At 38.4% G+C, this 22,030-nt stretch overlaps 1 protein-coding gene across 3 annotated transcripts in view; it reads left to right on the forward strand.

Moving 5' to 3' along the window:
• The window catches only part of PBX1 (PBX homeobox 1), a 221,411-nt gene extending 201,891 nt beyond the window's left edge, over positions 1-19,520 (forward strand). For 2 of the 3 annotated variants that reach the window (XM_060774323.2, XM_060774324.2), the window contains exon 9: positions 9,199-19,520. In XM_060774323.2, the coding sequence (XP_060630306.1) occupies positions 9,199-9,291 (93 nt within the window). In that variant the 3' untranslated portion in view covers positions 9,292-19,520. The remainder of the gene's footprint in view (positions 1-9,198) is intronic. The other variant, XM_060774325.2, reaches the window with a different exon arrangement.
• The last annotated feature ends 2,510 nt before the right edge of the window (positions 19,521-22,030 follow it).

Consider the following 22,030-nt stretch of genomic DNA (forward strand, 5'->3'; position numbering starts at 1 on the left):
ATAATGGAATGGTGCTAGCGGGACAATTATGCACTAGAAAAATTGACTTGGAGCTGGTGTAAGAAGTCTGGGGAGCAAGGAGGCATTCTGAAAACCAGGATAGACATTCGTCGTTCTTATCTATGGTTTTTAAATGGAAAATTGGAATTTCATCTGTGAATATCAGATATGCCTTCTCTCTCCCACATTCCCTTCTCACATTCTGTTACATTTAGCAATTTTTTCACAGTTCTACAGATGGTATTAATTGTCGCTTCTATGGGTGGTATTAATTGTCGGTTGAATGTTTGTAACGTAGAATGACAGCATCAGTTACATGGTAACTTCATTTATAGTGACTCCATATGCCTCTTCCAGTAAAAAGACAAATATAGGACTTTGGTCCACTGACAAATATCAAGGTATCAGTGAAGCTGGAACTAACCACAGCATGAAATACCATGCCATATTCATATTGCCTAAACTAAGGGGAAGGCCTTGACCAGCTACATTTCCCCAGCCAATATGAAAACCCCAAACATAAGCTAATCAGGAAGTTATTTATTGATGGATCTAACTTAGGTTTGAAAAAAGATGCTTGGATTGATGGAAGTAAGGTGGAGGAAGTTGCCACTTCTACATGAACTGCAAATGTAACTTCCTCCATCATATTGAGATTGGTCTTCAGAATACCACCTTAATGTGTACATATATCTTCTCCCCCACAAACCAGCACTTTTCTACTGGCCTAATTCTGTTAACTGACCTGAGCCACACTTGAAGGAGAGTGATGATAGGAAAGGAAGGGAAGTGTAAAAGTGAAGAACTTATTTGAGTCAAAAGAACTAAATGAAATTGTTAGTTCCAACTAAAGCAGACCATAGAACTTACCAAGTGCCCACTGATTTAATGGCTTTGTTCAAGTTGCGACCAACAATCAGAAGTGGGTCAAAGTTAAAGATTCCCATACCGTCAAACAAACACAGAGATATTAAATATCGACAGCCCTATGTTGTCAGTTTGGCCCTGAGGTGATAAAACTCAGTTGTGCCACTTCACATCATAGGTTGAAGATACTGTTTTTGAATGATTTCTTGTTTTTATTGTACATTCTTTAATGCAATAAACTAAAACAGCAGAAAGATCACCTTAATGTTGCCCATTTTGTCATGTGTTAATTTACTTCACACAGAGAATATTTTTGGTCATGAAATACAGCTCTCGACGACCTTGTATGTTTTTGTTGTTTGAATTTTGGAGTTGTTTTATCTGGATTCAGCAGAGGCTTCTGAGCCTCCCCTATTAGCATTGATCCCTGACATCATGAGGCAAGGACAATAAAGCATTCTGAAATAAATGCAACTGAACATGTGCAAACAATTATGTCTGGTTATATAAACCCATTGCAAAACCTAGGGTTGAAAATGCTACTTGAAAGAAGCCATCATTTTGCATTAATCTCTATGCTAGCTGAATACAGAGACTACTCATTATACGATATGATACTTCTGTACCAATTAACCCTGCCCCTCTGCACCGCCAAAGGAGAGGTCCAGGTTACTGCAACTGACTATAGATTTAAAATAGTATCATTTTCATAATATTACGTTCAGGACCAGGGAGCCAGTGTGATGTAGCAACTTGAGTGTTGGACTGTGACTCTAGATAGCATGATTCAAATCCCCATGTGCCCATGGAAATGCACTGGATGGACTTGGGCAAGTAACACTCTCTCTGCTTCAAAAGAAGGCAAAGGCAATCTTAAGCTACAATCACAATTATTCTAAGGAATATATGAAATCAATTTGTTTACTATGAGATACATTTTTGGACTCTAAGAGGCAAAGTACAGGTTGAGTATCCCTTATCCAGAATTGCAAAATCCATAATCCTCCCAAATCCAAAATTGTATATCTGGGTGGCTTGAAATAGGGGTCACCTTTGCTTTCTGGTGGTTCAGTGTACACAAGCTTTATTTGGTGCAGAATATGATTAAAATATTATGTCTATACCATGTGTGTAAGGTATAAATCATACATGAATGTTGTGTTCAGACCTGGGTCTCATTTCCAAGATATTGTATTATGCAAGTATTCCAAAGTCCCAAAGAAATAAAAATTTAGAGCTTTTCTGGTTCCAAGATTTTGGATAAGGGATACTCAACCTTTATAAAATGTAGAAATATGGTTCTATTGGGTTATAATGGCTGTTAGAAGTGAGAGGATTAGAATGTATATAGATGGACAAAGGCACATGCTAAAAGGCATAATGCTACCTTCCTGCTAATTGAACCAATGATTAGTCATCAGTGTGTAACAGCAAACTGCCTATGCATTTCTAACTAGGAAATGGAGAGTGTCATCTCCTTACCTCTTTCCTAATAGTTGGTTGTGCTCCTGTAATTGTAATTGGTTGAGTTCGAATTCAAACATGACATTTCTTCAAATACAAGTCTTAGTCCTAATATTTTTATATTGGTTTTAAACCAAGTCATTGGATGTGTTGTAATAGCAGATTCCCAGATTAGTTTAGTGTTTACACCTTATTTTATTTTTCTGATTATTTAATATTTAATGTTTATTTTACTTAGGTGATATTTGTCTTTACTGTTCTAATGTAGCACAAATCCTATGTAAAATCATACTACGTATTTACATTAATATTGAAATCTGAAATATATACAGATATACATGTGCTATTCAACATATATAGCTGAACAAACACACAGTATTCCACTCCTCTTCCCACTAGGCAAATATAAGCATAAGTGTATAGAAATACAACACAGGGATTGTGTTGCCAGGATTTCTTGTGATATATAGCTGCAGCCATGTGGGGTTTATACAATTTCAGTATTTAGCCCTCATTTAAAAGGTCCAGAGCCTAATTGTCACAAAAAGTAGGCAACAATGCTAGGGATCATTCAGCATCAGGTTTAACCTATTGCTTAAGAAATAAATAATATTGCCAAGTATGAGTGAAATGAGATGTCTCTTTAAAATGGATGAGAGGGGGGTTTAAATAGCAAGGATGTATGTATTGTATAAAGATTATCTCTATCTTTCTCATTTAATTGGATGTCTGAAATACAGCCCCTTCTAAAAATAAGTTGAATGAACAATAAGAACCCTTTTCCTCCACGCTTTTCCCCTCTACATTTTCTGTTCCTTGTAATGACCCTGCAAACACTAAATGTCATTTGAGTGCATTAAGCAGCAAACTCTCCAGTGACATAGCAATTACAATTCTGAAATAGATTTGGTGTGTCACTAAAGATAACGGTTTTGAAAGTTTCTGTTGTGATTATAGCTTGTAACTCCCCCAAATAACAGGCTTCAAAATAAGAGGCTGCCAACAGGATCATTGTGTTGTCCCTCAGTGATGGCATGTAAATTGCTATTAATGTCCTGAGTGTATACTTGAATGTGCCAGTCTCCAGGCGGCAGGGTTGGCTCAGTGTCTCTCTTTACATTGGTTGTCGTTGTCAGGCTGATAATCTGTGGTAATTGCTGCTTCTTGCTGTGGTCAGAACATGGAAATGCATGAACTTGCTGCATCTTCTGGTAGGCAGTAAATACTGTGCAGGACTGTAAACAATGTGTTTCTGTTCAAAATACAATGTCTGCACAGGCAATACAAACCAATCTCTCTCTCTCTCTTTCTCTCTCTCTCTCTCTCTCTCTCTCTCTCTCTCTATATATATATATATATATATATATATATAGGTATATAGATATATATAGATTGGAGTTACACTTTTAAAAGATACCTGTTCTGACTCACATACTAATTCAACTTAAGAATACATCTAGTTTATCGGCTGAAGCAGTCCTGACTGTCATATCTACTAGATGCTTTAAGGCTCTGTCAGTCACTCTTGCTTTTAGTTCTGATCCTGACAGTTTTTTTGTATTATTCTGCATTTTTTAAAAACCCATGCAACAATTTCATAATTTTGGACTTCGGGGGATGGCTTAGAGTGAAAGTTCTCTCACACTTAGGCTAGATGTGGGAGAGAAGAAATTTGCAGAGAAAATCTGGTATGAGGGCACTAAAACTTGCAGTTTATGCCTTTTGGGTATAAAAGGTGGCAGAGATTATCTGCATAAGCCAATATTTGTCTTAGTGATCTGTGAACCCTGAAGGGAATAGCAGTCAGAGGCTCAGGTCACCATCTTGGCCCCTCTGTGGACTTTGTCTCATCTATAAAGCTGAAGAAAGTCCAGGATAAAATGTCCTTCCACTGATATTATAAATCAACTTAAATTCAGAGTGAACATTGGGAACCACCTCAATTGAAGGCAAGTTTTTTTTAACGTCTCAATTATTTTTGTTTAAATTCAGATTTAAGAATGAGTTTGCCAGCTGGCAAAGATCCCTCCCCCCTTTTTTCTTTTGATGATGAAAGTGAGATTCCTTCATTTTTGGCCAAGCTAGCCCCAATTCAAAAAAATGATTTATTGGAAGACACTTGTAGACAACCTCAAAGTTGAACTGAACTATATTGTAACTAACAGTCCACGTTCCAAGACAAAATAAGCCAGTTGCAACAAGTGAATAATTTACAGCATTTGCTACCAGAAAGTAAAACTCCTCTATCTTATCTTATTGCATTGCTGCCTATGAACAAAACTGAAGATGTCATAACTTCAAACGTTATGATTTTTACTGAGATTCAAGAAATAATTAACCCAGAGTGTAATTGTCAGTATAATTAAACAGGACTTTAAGGATACAATAACAGTATCAAAGCAAATCTTAGATCTCATAGTGGAGCAGATTGATCAAGGGGAACAGTCAAGACTGGCAGAATACAGAACAACTATAATACCAAATATAACTTACCAACACCAGCAATAACAGATTTGGAATGAAATGAGCAGTTAGACCCTCATAGACAGCTTGAAACATCAGGGGGACTACAGACTGTGTGTTGCGTGACTGGACCTGAGGATGCATAATGCAGAGGAAAAACAAAAATATAGTACCAAAAAACAGAGAAGAGAAGATGTGTAAGTTTGCAAGCTTTGGGCAAATAAAAGTCAAAGCCTTCACAAAATATTCAAGAGTCCACTTAGATGGAAGAAACATGCTAAACCCAAATAGAGGATTTCCTATTCAAGTGATGCCTTCATTTCAAGGTAAATATTAGAAATGGACTGGGATAGACAAACTTAGATTTTTGGCAAAACAAAAAGAAAAAATTAGGTAGGGAATGAATTGCCAAAATAAGAATAAGGTTTGTTCTTATGTAAGTCAAATCAGGTACATTTTAAGTGTAACTCCAGTCAGATAGATAGATAAATAGAAACTTTTGATAGAATAGGGAAAGATTAACACCCCCGTGGTGTTTGTTTTGCTATCTGTGTCTCTGTTCAGAAGATTTCACATCACTTTCTGTCCCTGTGACAACTGAATTTTGAAAAAAAGACTTGTGGAAGGGGGGGGGGAGGATTGGTGATAAAGCTTCAGTTGGGATACTTTTCCCCCATGTTAACTCTTCCAAGAGTGAATTTCCCTTCCTTGGGATAGATTTCTCTCACTCCCTGTTGTCTTACCCCATTCTTAACTATGAGTCATTTGTAAGTCAGATGTTTATAACTTGGGGACTACCTGTATATGGAAATGCTGGGAGTGTTATGATCAGGTATTCAAAGTATGCCAGTGATTGCTGTTGATAACAGCTATCAAGTTGACTTGACTTTTGATGATTGTATGAGACTTCCAGATCACCCTACCATCAGCTTCGTAAAGTCAGAGCTGTGGTTTCTTGATTGAGTCTATCCATCTGTAATGTGGTTTTCCTAATTTACTTCTAACTTCTAGCATACCAAGCATCACTGTGTTTTCTAGTGAGTCATGTTTTCTCATGATACCTCCAAAGTACAGCAGACTCAAGTTTTGTCATCTTGACTTCTATGGAGAGTTCATGCTTGATTTGATCTTGGACCTGTTCATTTTTATTGTAGCAGTTCATAATAGCTGTAGAACTCTTTTTCAGTACCATTTCAAGTGTGTTGATTTTCTTCCTGTCAGCTTTCTTTACTGTTCAGCTTTCACAACCTTACATAGAAATTGACAATATGAGGGCATGGACAATCCTAACTCTAGTATTGACACTTCAGTATCATGTCTAGTTCCTTCATAGCTGTCCTTCCAAGTACTAGTTTTTGTCTGATTTATTGACTGCACTCTCCATACTGAGGGTCTTCATCATCTGCTTTTAAAAGTTATATAATCTATCATTATTTTTGTTTTCTTAATGTTCCGTTGTAAACCTATCTTTGTGCTTGCTTACTTGACTTTCTTCACTAATCATTCCAAGCCATTGCTATTTTTTGCTAGAGGTCTACTATCTCTGCATATCATAATTGTTGATGTTCCTTCCACCAATTTTCATACGTCTTTTTCCAAGTCTCACTCTGCTTTAAATTTAGTGTACAAGTTAGGATTGTAAAATGCAGTCTTGCCTGCACTCTTGCCAATTGAAGCAATTTCTCTATTTTCTCTCCGGATGGTAGTATCTTGTCCTGAGCCCATCTCAGCTAATCCACATGTCTTCATCAGCCATTTTTCTTGGGTCAGGATATCTGATTCTTTCCATGTCTGGGCATAGTTATTATCGCTGAAGTATTTATGTATAATGGTAATCTTCCATATTTCCTTTTCTAATTGATCAACCAGTATCTCCAACAAATTAAGTTCTGATTTCATTGTAAATTTAACCCTTACAATATCTTCTTCCATCATGTATATTTGACTTCAGTACTTCTGAGTCTTTTTACAAGACCACCACATGTGACAGAATGCCTCAACATTTTTCTCACATTTCCAGCATTTAGTTAAACTCCTTTTATACATCTCGGAAAGCCTCCCCAGTGTTAGCTACCACCTGTACATCATTTTATAAAACATTCTTTCAAATCTTTTCACAACATAAACTGTATTGCAAAAGCTTCATTAGTTGCAGGCACAATTCAAAGTGCTAAGCATGACTTCTAAAGCCCTGTGCATCATTGCTCCAAGCTACATGAAAAACTTTATCTCCCTATATGAGCCTGTCCAGGATTTTTGGACATGACTGTAATGGGTTTTTAACACTGTATTGTATGGTTTCATTGATTACCGTATATTCCGGAATACAAGGTGACTGGGGCTATAAGACGACCCCCCCCCCCCCCCAAATAGAGAGTTAGGGATATACTCACCATATAAGACGACTCCGCATTCCAGCCAGTTGATTCTTTTTCCTCTCCTCTTCTCCTGTTGTGTGGTTGCCCCTGGGCTGCTTCCTGTGCCACCTCCGGAAGGGCCTCCTGCGCTGCTCAGGCCATTCTCCTTCTTCCTGGCGCCAGTCTCCTTCTTCCTGGCCTCACTCCGCCGCCATCACACCTCTGCCTCCAGCCCTGCCGAGCCTTGTGAGAAGTGCCTCTTCTCCCGTGAGACAATGCTTGGAAAAAGAAACCACCATTGCTCAGGCCACTTTCCTTCTTCCTGGCCAGGCCTTGTGAGAAATGCCTGGGGCATTCTGGGAGCCGTAGTTTTTAATTATATTATTATTTTAATTTTATACCTGGCGTGCGAGACGACCCCCAACTTTTAATAAGATTTTCCAGGCATAAAAAGTCATCTAGTACCCCGGGATATACGGTACTTACATTGTTCTTCCATCGATTTTAAATCGATTTACGGTAATTCAATGGATTCTTTACTGATGCTACTATATAACTTTTAATCTGAACTTATTATAATACTTGTTATTATAACTCTACTTGTTATAACACAGTAGAGTCTCGCTTATCCAAACTTCACTCATCCAATGTTCTGTATTATCCAACGCAGTCTGCCTCCCGCTCAGATCCAAAACTGTTTTAATATATTGCTATGTTTTGATGCTAAAATTGTAAATACAGTAATTACTACATAACATTATCGTGTATTAACCTGTTTTTTCTGTTGATTTGCTGTAAAACATGATGTTTTGGTGCTTAATTTGTAATTTGACATTTAATAGGCTTTTCCTTAATCCCTCCTTATTATCCAACATTTTCGCATATCCAACGTTCTGCCAGCCCGTTTATGTTGGATAAGCAAAACTCTACTGTATTGTGATTTGTAAGCCACCTTGAGTCCCATCATAAAGAGTGGAATATAAATGAATAAAATAAAAAACGGCCACGGCCACATCCCTGCCACATGCGGCAACCGTATGAAAGCAGCAAGGGTGGTGCTGTACAAGTTCAGTAGAAGAAAATCCACTCACCAGGATTCATGGAAAGAAGTGACTTAACGTGGTCCCTATGGTGAGGTGAGGGGGTGCCTCATCGGGATCATTGGTCTGGGTCATTTTAAAAGATGTTGAACTATATTACCAACAAAGTCTGCTCCAACTTTATAATTCTGTATAATGGATGAGCTATGTATCTCAATTCTAATCGAAACTTTAATGACCCATGGAAATACTTTTTGAAGCCTTGGAATCTTAACCACTACTAAAGCTAAGATCTGAGAACTACTAGAATTCAGTAGAAATGTTTTGAAACTTAGTGCAAACATGTGAGTAAGAGTGTGCTACTAATGGCTGCTGTGTCTAAAATCTTTTGATGTCATTGGGAGCCCTCATTGTTTGTGCTTCAATTCAAGGAGCAATTCTGTGCATAGGGGAGTCTCTGTTCTTCAGATTCACTTTCCAAACATAATGAGCTTCAATGGGGAGAGACTGAGTAGCATGAACACCCTTCTCATATGTTCAATGGGACTCTTTTTTGATGGGTTCCATGGGGCTTCATTCTCATTTTATGCTGTTGCAAGCAATTTGTACTACACATTGGTGTCTCTTTAAAATTAATTGATCACTATGAACATTTGATATTTTGTTAACTGCCAGTTTCACTTCTTGCATCAGAAGAAGTAGGCTACATTAACAAAAAGGTTTATTCACACTGGATCTGCCTACGACTCGTGTGATAGTGTATCTATTAGGACAGGCATGAGCAAACTTTGGCCCTCCAAGTGTTTTGGACTTCAATTCCCACAATTCCTAAAATTCAGTAAACTGGCTAGGATTTCTGGGAGTTGAAGTCCAAAACACCTGGAGGACCAAAGTTTTCCCATGCCTATGTTAGTAAGCTGATGGTGCGAGCCCGTGTTGGGAACTCTTTGGGGATTAACCCCCTTTACCGCAAATGTGACTGATAGTTTTCTCTTTATCCCTCCTAGGCTAATGGAGGTTGGCAAGATGCTACAACTCCTTCGTCAGTGACCTCCCCTACAGAAGGCCCTGGCAGCGTTCACTCTGATACCTCCAACTGATCTCCCAGCAACTGAGCATCCCTGGCTGTTTCCCATTCTGCTCCAGGCAGACTTGGGGACCGAAAGGAGAGGGGTTTTCTCTCCTGTTGAAACTGTCAGGCTGGATCCAGAACTGACAGGCAAATACAACAGGCGTCTACTTCTCTCTTTTGGGATGCTTTTTCAGCCAACCTGGACACTTCTTTATACTCTCTTCCCTTTATTTTCTGGGTAGAAGCCACTTCTCCTTTCACCACCATCACTGCTTATCCTCTGCTTATCCTCTCATAGCAGAATATTTTTCAGTCTGAAGAAAAAAAAATAGCTTCTAAAAATATTTCTATATTTTCATGACAATTTTTTTCTTGTGCGGAATCCATCTTTAACAACCTGCAGTTTACCAAGCTCACACCTCCGTCTGTTTCAATGATGTTCTCACTACCTCTTTGCAGGAACCAGCTAAGCCCTTCATCTTCTTTGAGCATCATTCCTTCTGCATATAAGGACAATTGTCTTTTTCTCTGGTGAGTTGCCTTCCAGAAATACACTGTTACAGGTTGGATAAATGCAGTCCTGGCTCTTCAAGGTATGTCTGCAACATGCCACTGCTCCTAAAAAAAGATTAAACAAATGCTAATCATCCTGTTGTGCCTTGTATCATACTGCAGCCATGCTGCCTGCCATTTCGCACTGCTGCTTTTTAACTCTCCCATATAAAACAGTAAATAGGGCTGTGGAGCATTCTTTTATACAAAAGAAATTGACATTTGGTACTTAGAATAAAACAATGCAAATGTAATAAGTTAGGATACTGAGCTACTTTTCCATAATTTATTCTGGTTGCAGTATTCATGTTTTAAAGGTTTTGATTTTTGTATAAAACATAAATAATATCAGCAGAAAGGAAACTATATTCAGGTCATGCACAGTGTCAAGCTCTGTGTTACTTAGGCATTACCCTCATATTTTCATAAGGGTTAGGGATTTTTAAAATAGAAGCAGAGTTCCTCAGAATACTATATTTTAGACGGGTTATCCTGTTCTTAATCCGCACATTGAAGTTGAAGAAATGACACAATAACCACAGTGTTTACATATTTAGCTTACTAGTATCCATTTTATCAATAGGGAGCAGAAAATCAGAGCACTGCTCCTGAGAAACGAATAATGCTAACCTGCTGTAGTGCATACATAATAATTATATTGATTGGGCTTGTGTGGCTTCACACATTGCTTACACATTTGTGTTTAGATCCTTTGTAAAATTATGGTTGTTGTCTTGGTCTTGAGAAACGAAAGTACAGTTCAACCTGCTCTGAGTACAGGTGGAGAGGATTGATTTTGGCTCACATACTGCAATCACAGAAACTAAAAAGATAGTTCTGCTACTGTTGAAAATGTATATTGAAAAATATGTTTACATAATGGGTATAATCTGTACCTATATTTGCTAGAAAGTAATCTATCCACAAAACAAGATCAGGCCTTTGCCCCAGGTGGGAAAAGGGTGGCAAATCTCATTTCAGTGAGGTTTTCTCATGAAACATCACAGTTGATTTTGCCCCAGTTAGCAAACTGAAAGAAATCAATAAAAATGTCCCTTATCAGACATTCAAGTGTCTTAGACCAACCTATCTTTGGCCATAAGAAGGCTGTGAAATGTATCACTGGGCCTTTCCACACAGCCATATAACCCAGAATAACAATGCAGATAATCCACAATATCTTCTTCAGACTGGATTATCTGAGTCCACACTGTTTTATAATCCAGTTCAATGTAGATTTTTATGAAGCTGCGTGGAAGGGGCCTGAGATATACTTTGATACCTTTGGAGGAATGAAGTCGGTCTCTGTGTTATTGAGGGCAATCTACACAAGTAGGAGACAGAACTACATTCAGCAGTCCAGCATTTATACTTCCAAATGGAACTTATTTATCAAGGAGATAAAGTGGAGAGTGTGATTTTAAAAGTGTGTAAATTATCAAAGAAAAAAAATCACTCAACACACATTACTTACCTCTAAGCACTTGATAAGCCGTTCCTCACAGTCCTAATTAGGGTAAAGTGTGAAGTTTCAGTCTAGTTAAGTGATCATTATGAGTACATAATATTTTGGTGGTATTTAGACAAGCAAAAACTATGCAGATCTAAAGTTATTACATATCCAGATTAAAGCATATTACTACTACTGCTGCTGCTGCTGCTACATTTTTTCGTTCCCGCTTCTCATATATTGAGGTGGGAACAACACAAATTAAAATACAATACATTATATGCTTAAAATACACCCATACATATTAAAAGAATCCTTTACTTTAAAATGTAGATGTTAACAGTCATAATTTTAAAATAATCTGGATAGGCCTGCCAGAAGAGTCTTTAATATTTTTTAAAAATTCAGCCAGCATATTCAGTGATCGAATCTCTTCTGGCAGGTCATTGCACAGTCTAGGGGAAGCTAGAGAAAAGGCCTTTCTGGTGGCCATCATCAGCCTAGTCCTTGCTGACCGTAGGGACTATTCCAGAGCAACAAATTACACGTGAGAAGGAGATCCTGTAGATAACCTGGTTCCAAACCATGTAGGGCTTTAAAAGTAACGACCAACATTTTGCACTTTGTCTGAAAACTAATTCAAAGGAAAATTTAAATCATAATGTCATAATGTCTGCATTGGTCAGAGGAAGGAGTTGCTATCTAGAGATGTTAGGGTAAAAAGATACAGGACATATGATATAAGGGCAGCATATGAAAATAAAGTCTAATAGCCCAATATACCTATTCCAGCAAAAGTGACAACAGGATCTATAATACAGGAATAATAATTTAAAAAATCAATGCATAGAGAAAAGATGGCCTGGCAGCACTTGAGCTGTTTGGGACTTGCAGTGCAGTTTTATCTCCTGGCAGAGATGGCTGTCACTGCTCTCACTTCACAACCACTATACAACATTAAAAAAATGACCCTGCTGTAATGTACCTTTGCCATATCTTAAATCTTCAACAGGATCCCAATAGTTGTCCAAATCTGTCTCCAGCATTAAATTCCTTTGTTACTTATTAAGTGGATATTGAAGTAGAGACATACACAATAGTTGTATATTGACAAAGCTAGATATTAATTTGAAATGAGCCAAGAGATTAAAAATTGATCATATCAGGTAGTGGTTGGGTGGAATGTAGTCTCAAAGAATAAAATCTATTGTTTCGTTGGTAAAAAAAAGTCCAGCTTTATTACAACTGATTGATATGTCCAGGAACACATGAACGCTTAAAAAGCAAATGCTTCATTTCTTAATGTAATTAAAGGCAACTAGTGAAGTTGCAATTAATTACATTAATTGGGCACGTTATGCCCAATATTTCTCTTATTTAAGTCATTTTATCTTCAACTATAATGTGTGAACAAGAGGCATGACCTATTGAAAAGCAAACCTCATTCAAGGTTCCATTTAAATCTGTGATTAGTTGATGAGGTACTCATCTTCATTTCAAAGAATTGTCTTAATTGTGCAGATTGCATGGCAGACCACAGTTTTAAGGCAGATGGAGATGCATTTATCTGACTGTAACAAAGTACGTTTTCCTTTTGTTCTGTCATGGTATGGTACTAACTCCTTAATGGTACATACACTAGTAGTGGTTCTTTGCAGATTATCCAGATTTACTATTTTTATTATAATATTAATTATTATTAATATTAGTTATTTTGGTTACCTGTGAATTGCCTTTTCTCATACACTTATGCTTCTTTATTTTCTGCCCAGAAAAACCTGACTTCGATACCAAAAACAAAAAAAAATTAAAACTGCAGAAACATTAAAAAAAACTTTAAAAATTTTAAAAAAATTAAAAATTCAATTCTTTCAGCTTTATTAACATTTTCCATTGTTTCTTGAAATTTGTGTCTTGTTCTTTGTAGTATTGATGATAATGAACATTTGATAATGAATGTTCTTGTATATTCAGATAAAGAGGGGAAAAAACCAAAAAAGCAGCCTGAATTTAATAGTGTTTATAAGAAAAAAATTAAAAAGTTACTTTCATAGCACGCATCAAAGGACAGACTGTCTCCATCCTGCCCTTTTTTGTGACAAAAAAACACATCATACATGCATAGATTTAACACAAACTACCTTCGTTCACCCTTTGTTTCCATTTTTCCACGCATTTGTGAATTAGTTAAAGAATCGTAGAAAATTGTACAGTTGTGCACATTCATTTCCTGTTATATAATGTTTTTTAAAAGGTGACAGTAATTCATTTTGTAAAGCTTTTTTAAAAAGTTGGATTAGTGAACATAAAAAGTATACCAAATACTTTATGTTTACTAGTTTTGAAAGCCAGAACTTACATATCTTTTACGCTCTGTGTTCTTTTAAGAGGGCTTTTCTTTTTGGCCCCAGTACACCTCATCTGAAGTGGGACAGGACCTTTGGAAGAGACTCACCTGTGCAATTCCTATTTATTTGAAAGCATCTTACACAGGAAACATGGCCCTGGGAAGGGCTGGGGGTTTTATTTTGGGTTTAGTTTGATTTGGGGGTTGGGGCTGCTATTGTCGCCTTTATTCCCTCATTCTTTCTTTTGTTTTTTTCCTAAATGATGTGAAAACCTTCATTAACAAAAAGAATTTTTAAAAATTTTCTGAGAATTGCCCTATGATTATTTGATAAAACCAACATTTACAGGAATCTTATATGACCTTTTACATAATGTAACTTTATGTATATTTAGTTACAATACAGTGGTGCTAAGAAACTCAGTTACTGAATTGTGAAGATGTATAACACGACACCGGCAAGAATATCTGATGTGCATTGGTACCTGATGGTAATTGGGACTGATGAAATGCACATTGGTCCCACTGTGCCTCGGGCACTTGGCTGGCTGTGCTATGGAGTAATGTAACAACAGCTCTTTACTGGATATGGGCAGTGCACAACTGCACAATTATAATTCCCACAAATGTAAGTCCACTTAACAAAGATACAATGCCTTTAGGAATCTGGCAATTCTAATGAATCATAACCTAGTAGAAAATTGCTTTAGCTGAATACTGAAGACAAGAACCACAGAAATAAGCATTGAATTTCAAATGTGGGATATTAGCAAAATATTGGACATGTACCTGAAATTCATACTTAGGTCACTCCAAAGTAAGCTTTGTGAGGAACGGATCATAAAACAGTCCTCCAAAAGAAGGATGAAATTTAGTATTCCTGAAACATTGAATCCCTGGTTGAAAATGACCTTTGGTCAAGAAGCAGGAATATAACCTTCTGTCCTGTTGTGTGGTTTCAACTCATTTGCAGCTTATGACGATGTAGCTCTCTAAACTATTAAGTTTATATTTTAAAAAGAAGACTGAGAGGGGGCATGATAGCTATGTTTAAATATTTGTAAAGATATCACATTGAGGATAGGACAGGCTTATTTTGTGCTTCTCTGAAGACTAGGACTCAGAGCAAATGGTTCAAATTGCAGGAAAGGAGATTCTATCAAAACACAGGAAGAACTTCCTGGCGGTTAGAGATGTTCAACAGTGGAGCTCTCTATCTTGGAATGTAATAGAATCTCCTTCTCTCGATACTCCACCACTTTTAATTAGAATCTGGATGGCCATTTCTCGGGAGTACTTCAATTGTATTTTGTTGCATGGCAGGGGATTGGATTGGATGGCCCTTGTGGTCTCTTCCCACTCTATGATTCTAAGGCGAACAAGGTTTTCTTGTCAAAACTGGATTAGAACTGTCATTGACTTCATCTGAGGCTGGGGGTGTGACTTGTCCAAGGTCACCCACAAAGTTTCCATGGCTGAACAGGGCTTTGAACCTTGCTTTCCAAACACTCAAAGCATTTCACCACAGTGGCTATAGCAAGGTGGTAAGGATAACTTTTGTAGCAAGATCTTCCCATTTCCAGGAAAGGACAAAGTTCTGGGCAACTGTAACAACAGTTTACTATTGTCACTTTGGAGCATAGCACAAGTCACTGCTGTGATGAAAGATGTGAGGACATATCACTGTTGTTATAGAGTGGGGAAGGCAGGTACCCTGTGATTTGTCTTCTCAGCTATTCCTATTCACTGCTTCTCTTTCGTCCTTCTGCTCTGAAACCTATTCAAGTTGGGTGAAAGTGCAAATATTTTTCTATTTTCACCTGCTAACTCTAAACATTCCGTAGATTCGGGGTCATGTTCCATCTTCTTGAGTATGATTTGAATGGAGCCCCAATATGTAAACAGTCCAGCAAATCAGCTCTTGAGTATATTAAGTAATAATGCAAATTATCATCATTCTAAATGTGCCTTTCTTTCACCTCTGAGTAACTTGGAATTAGGAGCAGGACACTCTGGATCAAAGGTTTTGGGAGCACACATGACCTTCAGCACATATTTTTAGGCATCAACCAAAATAGCTGGGCTGCCAACAGCACCACACATCTATCCTGTTCATACTTACCTTTGAGGGTGGGAGTAGTAGGCAAGCATGGCAGCAATTGCTAGGTAACCAAACATTCCTTCATTTGATCAATTCAGTTTCCTTAGTACCATCAAAACACTGATTCCACCCCACATCACCACAGTGATGAAACGTTTATAAAATGAGGTCATATTTTAAAATGGGATCTAGTTATATCTTCTTTTAAACTGTACACTCTCAAGAAAACATTGGTGCTATATTTTCCCAGATTTGATAAGATTAAACTGCAGATTTGATATTCTGTTTTAATTAATAATGACTTGAAGAAACCTGTTAGTCATAATTCATGAGAAGCTTATTAAAGAGAACCACTGCAAATGTAGTCTTATTTGGCTTAGTGTGGCCCAATGGTATAACTTGGAAGTTTCTCGTGAGTATCTTAAATGCCACCAATGCTCTTTAGGAATCACCAGTGAAGAAATGAATATTCTGTGAAACTTTAGCTGGGATTCTGTTGCTTAGTGGTGTAACCTGGAGTTATGCATTTGTGAGCGCTCGATGCTCATGTTTACTTTTGCCATGATCGCCAATGCCTCCCAAATTTGCCTTGCCGGCAGCTGTACCAATCAATTGTGGTTTGTTCCGCTGGTGATCTGGTCACAGCAGGATGTTTCCAGCCCTCTCTTACAAGTGATCCCTGGTGTGACAATCGGACACAAGACCCCTGCCACAACACTGCATCCCATCAGAAATCACAGGAGCTAGAGCTGGAAATGTCATCCCATTGCACCTTATTCAGCAGCAAAACAGACCTCTGTTGCTCAGGACAGCTGTCCGGTGCTAAGAGAAGTTTGGAAAAATACATTGTTAGCACCTATGATATAAACTGCATCTATGATATAAACTTTCACCCATAGGTGGCAATAGCCATTGTGATTATAATATCAGGTAAGATTTAAAAGTACAGCTGAACTAGAAAAGTACAGCTCTTTCCACCAACTCCTTATTTTTGTGCTTCTCAAAAAGTGTAGTACTTCACCCTTCGGTGTGAAATGTCACCAGATGGGATTCCATTGTAAGATAGCCAAGCTAACATTTCCTGTTATAATAAACAACATTTAAATTGTCACCAGTGCAACAAAACAAAACATCCTCATTAGGAGTCAGAGCAAAGCATTTGATTTTATTTTCCCTAACCACATAGTATAGCCACATCTGATTGACTATGTCATGCCATGACACCACCAAATGCACGGTGTGGTTTCATAATATGCTGTGCTTGTTGTAATTACATTAGGGAGGCAGAAGAAATTCTAATGAAGTCACAGACCTACCTTCCTGCTTTAGCAATGGGCCTGTAGTGGTGGCAAGGGGGCTTTCATATCCCCCACCCTCCATACCTTGTTGGCATTATGTTAAATCATGATGTAGCACCTTTCCAATGAGGCATGACAGGGAGAAGTGGCTTCCTTCTGGATCTAAAGTGCACAGTTGTGCAAATCAGTGAAAACGATTTTGTTAAGGACTGTGAACCAATGCAGCTACCAGTGTTTTTGGTAAGTACCGTATATAGACTCATGGATACGTTTGTTTTTTAAAAATGGTTAAAATGGAATCCAAAACCCTGAGTTGACTTATACATGAGTGTTCAAATGACTCAGCTGCAGAGGCTCTGTTCTGACTTCCCCAATGAGCAGATAAATCGTAGAAGAAGCAACTCTTCTGTTGGCCTAGCTTCTTCTTTCAGGCTTCCTTAACACAGATCGTAGTCTGTGATGAGAGAGCTTGGAAGAAACAACTGCCTCTACTCTCTCTCCCTCCCTCCTCCCCAGACTCCATTTGGGTTGAAGAGTAGCAGGGGCCATGGCTCCTTTTCCAGGGTTCCTTAACATGGACTACACTGTGAAAGTCCCAGATCTTAGTCCCCGGTGAGATCCTAAAAGAATAAACTCTGCCTTTGCTCTCCTCCACCTCAAAAGAACCAATGCTTCCTTTGGTCTTTCCCCATCAGGCCCATCCTTGGCAAGCACAGGTCCCTTCTCTGCTGCAAGGGTTTTACAGTCCAGGCATTTCAAAAGGCTGTTGGAGAGACCACAGAGCGTCGGTGCTTATCTTCATAAAGTTATTATTGAAGTTAATATTAAATTTAAAGGCCATGGACATTTATAACCTTTGTTACATACTTCTAAGTTTTACCCCCAACTTGCCCATGACTCATATCAAAATCTGTAATTTTGGTCCCAAAACTTGCCCTTGACTTATACATTAGGTCAACTTATATATGAGTGTATATGGTATATAAAAGCAGACTTTATAAAAGTTACTATTTTGACATATAACTCCAAAAACCCTTCAGAGAGCATGCCTCCAAACAGTAACTTTTCCACGCTGTGATCCAGGGAGCAAGAAGTTAACCAGGAAAAGTTACTATTTGGAGACACGTTCTCTTGTGGATTTTTGGAGTTGTACTCCAAACCTTTTCCAAACTTTGGTTTTGAAATACACTGCTCTTATCCCACCATTGGTCTTTAGAAAAAAACAGTCTAAAAACATTTCAGATCAGTTCTGCCATGATTACATTTTGAGCAGGTATGAAGCCCCCCCCCCCCCCCCCATGTCTAAAAAAACAGTTTGAACAAAAAAAATCTGCTAATACACATACAAATGTCCAATAATAAATAATAGATAATTTCAGGTAGTTATTTAAAAAAAGTTACAATTCAGAAGTGTGCTCTGATCTGAAGACCAAATGTCAGAATAGTTTGGAGAAAAATGAGGGTGAGCTGGTCTACCCCCACTTACGATGGGATACATTCAGCGGGCCTCTGTTTTCCACATCGTTAATAATGTAGCAATTAAATAAATGGTAATTTGTAATTAAAAGCAAGCATATCTGCATAGGCATATATATTCATATTGGTGATAAGAAATCCAGGGAGTACCATCATCCTGGATGTGCTGATCCCACAAAAGTACTAAATGACATCCAGAAAAAGCAAAGTTGAATAGTCATTTTTCAGTTGTATGAAACAGAATTGTATGCTAGCCTATGAATAACTTATCTGCAGATTTAATAAAAGTATCATTGCACATGGCAGGAGTTTATCTTACCAGGGAGAAATATCAGTTTGGTCCTGATTCCTGTATTATTCACCTCATAGCATAAGGAGAAAAATCATGTCTAAACAATGCTCATTTATACAAAGTGATATCCCTCTGACTGATTATCACCATCCCTTTGGGTACTAGGATTACGGTTTCAAAAGTGTGGTTCAGGTAGAATCAAATATGATTTCCCCTATATATGGGAAGTATCACTACTCATGCAGGACTTTCCAGCAATAGACTCATGTATGGAAACAGTCTGCTGATGCACAATCCAACACTTCAAAATTGACACTATTCTTTTTATTTGCAATTATTGTGAAGCTCTCACATCATTCTTTCCACCAACTCCTTGTTTTTCCCATGCAACTTTGTGTAAAGCTTCTTTAAAATGTTATTAGTATTGTTAATGGAATTGTATTAAAATATATTGTTTGTTCTTAATTGCAAACCCTTTTGTTTCTTGTACAAACAACCTGCTTTGTTATGAATTGCTTTCTCCTCTTTTGTTTTCAATCGCTTTCTAATATTTGCCCTAGGAAATCCCTTTTTTCACTTACATCATTCTTTTCTGCTCTCTTAAAAACAAAGAGTGTCTTTTGTGATTCCCACTGCAACTTTTCTGTTCTATAAAAATACTAACAAGGTGTAGGTTTAACAGTCTCCTGATTTGTACTACTAATGCATATTCCAAATAAATAGTTCCTTTTGTTGCGAAAATGTGTATTTCTTGTACTTAATTTTCTCCATATTCTTAATACAGTTTGCCAGATTTTAGGCATATGAATTGATGCCAACTGGAGGCCTCATTTGGAGTGGTTCTACAGTGACCTTAAAACTTGGGTTGAACAGATGTCCCAGACGCTGGTTTAAGCCCACTTGGCAGTCCAAAAGATCTCACTGAGGAGTGTAGGTACTGAGTAGGGATCCTAACTACCACTCCCTCCTCTGGTGTTGCTGCTGGCTACAGATGCCTACCATACTTGCAAGGATTCAGCTTGTGGCATAAATGGGTGCTGTTGGAGTGAAAGGAGGAAGTGTTCGTGGTTCGAGAAATGATGTGCAAGAAACAAGTGAGGGACACAGCAAGTATGGAGAAACGGATGAGTCTGCAGCATGATGCAGCAACTAAAAAAGCTAATGTGATTCTAGCTACATTAATAGAAGCAAGCTATCAAGATCAAGGAAAGTTATACAGTAGAGTCTCACTTATCCGATATAAATGGGCTGGCAGAATGTCGAATAAACGAAAATGTCGGATAATATAGAGTCGCCTACTATTACATGTCCGACGCGGAGCAACAAGGACTCAAAGAGTTAAGGCAAGGCAACACCTCGGGCCTAGAGCAGCCCAGCAGGAAGTGCCCACATATGGAAGAGGAGCATGGATATCACAGAGGGAAAGAGGGAGGACGCTTCCGGTCCTGCTTCGTTTCCCCCTTTCCTCCCTCCTCCTCCTCCTTGTCTCGCCTTTTTCACTTACTAGGAATGGATTGAGAGTTGGGGACCGCCCCTTTAATGGAAGGGGAAATACTGGAAGAAAAGGGGGGCATCGAATAAAAGTGTTGGATAAGATGGAATGTTGGATAAGCAGAGGTCGGATAAGTGAGACTCTACAGTGGTATCACTTTATTCTGCTTTGGCCAGACCTCACTGTATCTAGTTCTGTGCAGCACACTTCAGGAACAATACCTTATTTCATCACAAAATGCTCACAATTTTACCCCCTTTTTTGGCTGAAGGGGAGGGGTGTTAAAATTGGGCCCCTTTCCAGCTACGGGGCTTCCTTTGGCTGAGACTGAAAATGGGTGGAAGAAGGATGTGCATGTGGATGAAAGAGAAGTGCTATAGCTCGAAGGGTGCAGGCACATGAGCAAATGAATGAAGTGAGTACTTTGGAGCTATGAAGCAACTGTGTGACTATTACTCAAAGAAAGCCATATTACCAATTTGGGGGACCCAAATGGGGGGCATGGCTCATACGTAGTGGCAACTATTATATGGTGAAATACGATATTGACAAGCTGGAACCCGTCCAGAGAAGGTAAGAGATCTGGAAGCCGAACCGCATGAAGGATGACTTGGGGAACTAGATATGTTTAGCTTCAAAAAGGGAAGGTTGAGAGGTGACATGATAGCCATGTTTAAATATTTGAAAGGATGTCATTTAGAAAAGGGCATAACCTTATTTTCTGCTGCTCCAGAGACTAAGGGCCCCCTCATATGGAGATTAAAAAAGGCTCCATGTGTCTCCATAAGACAGAATGGAAACCCATGGGGCAGCACCCACCTTTGTTACCTTACCATATTTGGTTGTGGGCTGCCATCCCACAACGTTTCCTCGTTGTCCCTGACTTCCTCCCATGCTGTCAACTTCTTCAATGATCTGTGTCCTTGGGCCTTCCTCTTAGTATACTTCCAGCGCGCTGCCGGGACAGAGCCTAACTTAGCCCTGCTGGAAGTAGCCCTGCATCATATAATGGGCTTCGGCGGACTCCATCCCTACAGGATGTTGACAGCGCATTTATGAGGTGGCAACACAAAGAACAATGGATTCAAACTGCAGGAAAGCAGATTCCACCTAATCAGGGAAGGCCTCTTTATGGTAAGAGTTGTTTGATAGAGGAATATGCAGCCTGGGAGTGTGCTGGAATCTCATTCTCTGAAGGTTTTTAACAAGAGGCTGGATAGGGGTGCTTTGATTGTACAGTGATTTGGATGTATGTCTCTTATTTTGTCTTTTAACTATGATTATATTATTCTAAAAGTGAGTAGTATTATGAGAGATGATGTACAAAAAAGCAAGCACGTAGAGGTGAGGCAATGATGAGAGTAGGAGGGATTGGACAATAAGAGGGTTGAGTGGCAGGATACAAGAAGCAAGCAAGGACTGTCCTGCAAAATCAAAAGGTGAGACAAGGACAGAGTATGAGAGACAGTGAATTGTGAGGCTGATGTGCAAAAAGCAAAGGGTATGCAACCTAAGGATGTTTAGTGAGGTGAGGAAATGAGTAGAATAGAAGATAAGAGAAGAAGGGAAGGCCTTTTGAAGTCTGCAATGCTTGTCTCTGTTCTTTGCGTCATAATCAATTATTAAGGATAACATTTGGAATTAATTTTATAGCACGGTTCTTGGTAGTTCTGTTTTTGTGCATCACATTCTTTCAATTTGCATTTGAGGATTGTTCCACTCCCAGGAGGCATCATTTGTATCTTGCTCTATTCTTTGG

This window comes from Anolis sagrei, chromosome 4 (genome assembly GCF_037176765.1).
Source record: "Anolis sagrei isolate rAnoSag1 chromosome 4, rAnoSag1.mat, whole genome shotgun sequence".
In the NCBI taxonomy this organism is placed as follows: domain Eukaryota; kingdom Metazoa; phylum Chordata; class Lepidosauria; order Squamata; family Dactyloidae; genus Anolis; species Anolis sagrei.